The sequence below is a fragment of the Micromys minutus genome (genome assembly GCF_963924665.1).
Source record: "Micromys minutus genome assembly, chromosome: X".
NCBI classification, from domain to species: Eukaryota; Metazoa; Chordata; class Mammalia; order Rodentia; family Muridae; genus Micromys; species Micromys minutus.
In genome coordinates this window covers 13,183,260-13,190,254 of record NC_137970.1, presented here as the reverse complement: position 1 = coordinate 13,190,254, position 6,995 = coordinate 13,183,260, and the positions used below count along the sequence as shown (strand labels likewise).

At 37.4% G+C, this 6,995-nt stretch overlaps 1 protein-coding gene across 5 annotated transcripts in view; it reads right to left on the bottom strand.

The window, feature by feature from the left end:
• Window positions 1-598: 598 nt before the first annotated feature.
• RPGR (retinitis pigmentosa GTPase regulator) overlaps window positions 599-6,995 on the bottom strand; it is a gene marked incomplete at its 5' end in the record, with an annotated part of 48,388 nt that continues 41,991 nt past the window's right edge. For 4 of the 5 annotated variants that reach the window (XM_080910475.1, XM_080910478.1, XM_080910479.1 and 1 more), the window contains 3 exons: window positions 599-1,200; window positions 3,383-3,471; window positions 5,506-5,563. In XM_080910475.1, coding sequence (XP_080766601.1) covers window positions 994-1,200; window positions 3,383-3,471; window positions 5,506-5,563 — 354 coding nt within the window. In that variant the 3' untranslated portion in view covers window positions 599-993. The remainder of the gene's footprint in view (window positions 1,201-3,382; window positions 3,472-5,505; window positions 5,564-6,995) is intronic. The other variant, XM_080910477.1, reaches the window with a different exon arrangement.

The window sequence follows — 6,995 nt, the reverse complement described above, 5'->3', positions numbered from 1 at the left end:
AATGGTCGCTGCAACTGAACAGTGACAGTTCCCTGACAAGGGAGGATAGAAGAAGTGGTATGCTTCATCTCTGTAAAGACACAGTGTGAGCAAGGAGGCAGCAGAGCAGGTAAACAGCTTTCACATTCCTACGAATTTAGAGTCATGAGGCAGCATGTGTCATCGCTAGAGACAGCTAACAAGGGCAAGCCTGACTCTTTTGAGGTCTCTTATGGTGGCAGCATTAAACTTTCTAAATGATTCATATCTTTGATAAGTGATAAGGATATTTTATACCTTTTAACTTAAAAATATCTAGACTTATATTTTATCTACTTTCATTATTTTGCCTACAGGTATGTCTTGTGCACCATGTGTCTGCCTCGTACCTGCAGAGACTAGAAAAGGGCACGTGATGCCCTGGAACTGGAGTTACAGGCATTTTTGAGCCCCATGTGGGTGCTCAGAACCAAGCTCAAATCTTCTGCAAGAGAATCAAATGGTCCACCTGTTTCTGACCCTTACTGATCAATAAATACATCCAAGTACTTATCCATTTTGACAGCAGAACCAACCAGATAATAATTTATTAAAATAAGTTCATTACAATGTTGCCTGTTTTTAAATGTTGTAAATATATTCAAAACTGTTCCAGTGTTGTAATATCATGAACATTGTCTTAGGAAATTACAAAGTACATTAACTGTGTTGGCAAAACTATGAAATAGCTTCATTCGGTTTTCGAATATAAAAATATATTGTTTTATGCAACACTGAGCAGTTAAGGCCAGAACACTTCAAGGAGAGTTGGAGGTAAACGTACTTTGGGAACTGCTTGTTAAGAATATTAACATAAATAAATATTAAATCTGTTCATATTGTTCAAACCAAGCCAAACATACTAATTTATATCTTTTTATACAGTGTTATCAGGGAATTTCCTTCAGAAGTCACAACATTTTTCAAGTATGAAGAACAAATGTGCTCGGTGACCATGGAAACATAAACATACATTTATAATATTGTACAGGATTTGGACTTTCCCTCCATATTTGGTGTTGCAGTATCCTGAAGATTTTGACCCATGTGGTTCTGGTTGGCATCTTTCTTATCACTTTGTAAGGCTATTTGATCTCCTATTGGCTTTATCTCTGGGAGTGGATCATTAGTATTCTGCATCAGTTTCTGACCTGTCAATGACATCCGATTAAAGAAGGAAATCTAGCAAAAACACACAAACAAAAAGATTTCATTTCAGTAAGTAAAATATTCAGGGGTAACATTTGTTAATAGGCATGAACATAAATGAAAGCACATTTTAGAGTATACACATGTATAACAATGTGTCCTTAACATTCCAACCGATTTTTATCCCTTTTATAAAAATGCAATAAAAACTAAAGACTAGCTTTCAACACCAACAATGCCTTTATCATCATGGTTCTTCACAAGAAGATTTCACTCTTTTTGTCTTGTAAGAGGAACAAGTGAAAACTGGTACATCACTCACATTGTTACCATTGAGACATTAAGAGGATTGGGTCATTTTCTGGGGATGTTTTCTGGTGCCACTAATGTCCCTCAACTACACACCATTTCTGTCATACCACTCTAGAAAAGGAGGATATACCTCACATTCCCGAGATCAGAAGTTCTGATAAAATGCTGTAGTTGGCAAATGAATGCCACATGAGGCTCGTGGGTCTGAGTCAGCGGTGAAGACATGGAGGTGCTGCACTGGGAGCCAGCATTGGGACATGCAGGATATAGATAACAGATGGAAAGAGGTGGATCCCCGGCAGACACTGAGGAGAGCCGACGGATGGCTTATGAGGAGCAATATTTGAGAGTCAGGCAGATGTGGCATCCCTGAGGACTGAGGTTTGTAAGGACTAATTTGAAAAAAGAAAGCAGCTTGGAAGTCAGGGAAGGAAAACATACAAGCCGAGTACAGCCAACAGGGCCATGGGCAGGTCATGCCATGTTCTGGCACCTGTATACAGGCGGCGCACACACCACACGTATGTAGGCAAAACACATAAATAAATAAATAAATCTTTAAGGGAAATTGGACTGGACAGATAGGTCAACAGTTCAGAACCCTTGCTGCTCCTTCAGAGGACCTGGGTTCAGTTCCCAGCATCCACCTGTTGGCTCATGATTCCACGTTAATTCTAGTTCCAGGGGCTCTGTGCCCTCTCCTAGCCTCCATGGGCATTGCATGCATGTGATACTGGCAAAACATTCATACATAGAAAATAAAAATAATTCTTTTTTAAATGCAAAAATAATTGAAACTAAAATTCAAAAGGTTTGCTAAAAAGCAGAAGTTTCAGCAAAAGAAAAAATATGAAATCAATAAAAGCCTGGAAATTGTCCAAAGGATCAAGAGACATAAGAAATATTAAATTGATATTAAAAACATGAACAACAGAAAGAAAATATTTATATCATAATCTGAAACAGTGGTACAATGTTCAAATATATAATAGATAACAAATTTTAAAAATATAAATTAAATGACTTCTCAGATTCAAGGGTCATATGTTTCAACTAAGTTAAAATTAAAGATAAATATTTAAAAATAAGGCACATATAAAATTACAGGTTATATACGAAGCTCTCAACAATTATATGAAAGCAATATTTGTTTTATAATGTGGGAAGGGAACCAATGGTCTTACACACACTAGGCAACTGATCTACCAAGGTAAACCTCTAGTCTGTTCCTAAAGTAATACTCTTTTAATAGCAACAACTGGGACAGATACAATACTAGCCAAGTAGCTATACTATTTATCAGTGAGAAACTATAATTAAATAGAAAACTATTCAAGTATATTCGTCCAACTAAAATGCAAGGTATAAACCACCAATAGACACTCATGAGAAGAGCTTCCAAAGGATTTCTTTGGGGAGAATAGGATATCTAAGCAGTAGAAAGTAATGGTGAGGAAGCATATGATATTAAAACCAAGTAACAACATGGCTCATGACAGTATGAAAATTAAAACATTGGTATAGTAATTTGTAGAATAGGAAAGAAAGGATGGCAAGGCAGAACATTGTTCAAAGATACTGTGATTATTTGATAAAAATATAATAACAATTGTTAATTCCAGACAGTAGGTATGCACATAAAACATTCAAAGTCAAAGTCCAGCTGTTTAGTAGGTTTACAATGTACCTATATAAAATACATGTTAAAAATAAGGGGGTTAAATGTCTCTACCAGGGAAATGATAACAGAAGAAAGCTAGCTTATTAAAAACATAAACCACCACCTTAAGCTCTTTAATACTTTGGGGTTATAAAGCTCCTATGAGGGACAAGCATAGGAAAAGTAGAATGTGAATTCAATATTTTGGTCTTAATACCAAAGTGAAAAACTCACTTCACTTACTTTTTTAGCCTTTTTTATGTCTTTACTTGTTGATTCGTTACCTCCCAGAATTTCTGAAGAGTTGCTCTTTACACGATCATACATGTGTCCTACAAATGGATACACGTAAAAATATTATTCTAACTAAAGAGAAAGAAATTTTTGATGCTTTCAGGAAAACTACCAACTCTAAGTTGTGGGATAATACAGAAAGAGCTCACTACTGGAAAAGTAAGTAATGTCATACCACACAGTTCCTGAAAAATGGAGTCAGTTATGGTAAGACACACAGATAACTTAACCAATGAAAAAGTATTTGGATTATTACTATCCAAGTTATGAATAGTCAGCAATAAATGCCAGAAGACACACAAAAATATAAATTGTTTTAAAAGATTTCTCGTTCTCTCCTCCCATCCCCCCTGCCATGTGTGTGTGGGGGGAGTGGGAGGGTGTGTGTGGGTGTGGGTGTGTGTGTCTATGCCAGAGGTCAATGATTGATGTTTTCTTTTATGATCTCTACTTTAGGTTTTGAGACAGAATTTCCCATTGAATCCAGAGTTCACTGACTGAGCAATGCTATTCGGTCTGAGAGCTTGAAAGACCCTATTGAACCTGCCTTCCCAGCACTAGGGATACTGGACTATGTCACCACACCTAGCATTTTAATGTGGGTGTTGGGAACACAAATTCAGGTCTTCATGATTACATGGCAGGGCTTTAATGACTAAGCCATTTTGCTGCCCCCTACATCATATACTTTATTAATCCTGTCTTATTTTTATTCTTTGCACTCAATTTAACATGTTACTCTTAATGTTTCAAGCTAACCCATGCTCTCATTATATGGCTGGAGAAAATGTAAGAAGCATTTTTGGTTTCATATGATCAACCTTTGAAGCTTATGTTTAGTTTCTTTTTGATACTACTGGACACATTCTAAGAATCCTTATAGGTGTTAATAATTTAGCATTTTACTAAAACAATCTAAAAGTTACTATTCTTTCTGTGGAACTTATGAGGACAAAATAATCAAGGAAACTATTTCTCCCTCTGTTTAGTTCATATCAGTCCAATATCCAGCCCTGTGAATAGTTTATATATTTCTGGGGTACTGGGGACCAAACCCAGAGTCTTGACTATGTTAGGCAAGTGTTCTACCACTGGGCTACATCCTAAGGCCATTAAGTTGTACTTTCCTAATGAAAACACAGTACAAAGCATATAGGCTGATGATGTAAATACATAATGCAGCAGTTTGTCTGCATCTGAAACAAAGTGCACTCAAGTCTCCTGCATTATGTGGCACCTGCTGCTACACTAACAAGCTTAAGATTTTTTTTTCAGTGCCTGCAGTGACATTAGAGACACAAGTAGAGGTCCTGGAGAAAATAACTAGGCCCCAGTGCAAAGAAGGCCCTAATATTTGACAAGGATTAAGTTGGGATTTGAAGCGAAGGTCCAATATACTACTGGTTGGGTAGTAGGGAAGAAAAGGTAGATTTAGTTCTAAATCCTTGGCCAGTGACACAGAAGCAGCCATGGCTAATGAGTGTAGAGAGCATCTGAAGAAGTCAAGAAGGTAAACGTGAACATGGATAAGCCTATTTAAAGGGTCGAAGGAAAGTGAACATTGTAAGAATCTCACCTCTGTGTACATTGTGGCTTATCTAAGAAAATGGCAGTTTCTCTCCACGTGTTCACTCAAATTCCCTGGCCAAGTGAGAGTATCCCTTTGAACTTCTAACACGAGAATGACATGTACCATTTGTCTCCACTCCCTTTCACAGAACTAGCTCATGGGTCTCCTTATTTCAAGGTTTTACAGAAATATAGGAAACAAGCATAATGCTGGAATACCATTTTTGTTCATACATTACATCTAACTGATGATAAAATAATGATTCTTCAGCAGGTTGCAGGCTGGAGAGATGGACCAGCAGTTAAGAGTACACACTGCCTGGGATTCAGATTCAGGTTTTCTATCCACAGCAGACAACTTAGAATCCATTTGAAACTCTGGGTCAGGGGGTTTTACAGTGTTCTCTTCTGAACTTATATCATAGCAACACAGACACAGATATACACATAATTAAAAGTAAAATAAATTTAAAATACCACGTTGAAGTCAAATGTGCTTATACCTTTTGGATTTTCATTGTACTCATGAAGGTTCCGCTGCAGAAGGCTGGCACTGTCTTCCTATAACCAACAGAGAAACAGTATGGTAAGACACACCAACAAAACAGGACTTCCTTCCCTTATTTGTGCTGTTGGAAAACCTGGTTTGGGTTTCAAAGCCTGGTTCTACAGCCTGCATCTAATGACACAGACACGCGATGATTCACTTTGCTGGGTTCTGTGCAATGGGAAACCTCAGATGTTCAGTGATTGTGAATGTCCTCAGGGACTATAAAGCAGGCACAGTGTCACCTGCTTGCAAGTCTCAGGAAGCAGAAGCAAGTAGTTCTCACGACTCAGGGCCAGTGTGGTCTCTATAACAAGTTTGATGATGGCTTGGTTTATACAGTGAGACCTTGTCTTTAAAAAAATACACTAAAATCTTTAAAAAATATATACTAAAAACAAGTTTAAACTTGTGAAAACTATATGATTCCATCATCTAGAAGATGACTGAGGAATGTTACACACTTTCTCTCAAAAACTTATAACAGGAAATGGATATTCAGTGTTAAAACGTTTTACTGACCACCAAACCCTGGAGTTAATAAACATGTCCACAACAGGATACATTTTTCTTTCTGTAAGAAAACAGTAAGTGCCAGAGAATTTTTTTTTCCTCAGTGAAAGTAAAAAGTCTTGAGAAAAACAGAAACCAAGAAAACCTGACCTCTACATGACAATCACCTGTCTTTAAATTAAAAATGACAAGCACATAGCTTGACCATATCCTTACTATTCGGCACTTGGGAGGTGTGCACGGCAATCGAGAGTTCGAAGCCATCATCAGTTAACAGGTTGATGCCCGCCTGCAGCACGTGAGACACTATTACAATAGGAACACTACATAGGCTTTGAAAGTACTTTAAGGTCAGCTATGCTTTGGTAGTTGTTCATGTTTCAAGAGAATGAACTTTAAAAATAGAGTCTTTTCTAGAGCAGGAATGAGAGAGAGAGTATTTCATTAACTAGAGACCATGTCTAACTCAGTGATTTGTGCAAGTGTTATGCAAGGTGAATATGAACACAACCCCATTCCATTGGGGTTTCAGCATTTCACACCTTGCATCTAAAATACTGTTAGAGTCTTGAATGACAAACATTATGAGCTCAAATATTGCTGTGATTGTATGCATTTACATGTATGTATTATGAATATATGTACATGACACAGCATTTCTGTCACCAGCACTAGGTTCCCAACTTTTAATCTTAAGCATTTCAAAGACAGACATCCAGCTTTCTGGTTAATTTCCCAAGAGTATACTACCTGGAGCCATTTCTGCTCATCTAGGATTAAGATACTACCCAGTAGTGTGGCAAGTGTGCTAGATATAAGGCTTGCTTAATTCCTAGACTAGACCAAAATCCTTTCAGCTTATGATAAAATGGTACAGAGATGTGTCTGCTCCCATAGGAAGCTACAATGAACTCTCCCCTTCTTCTCAGGTGC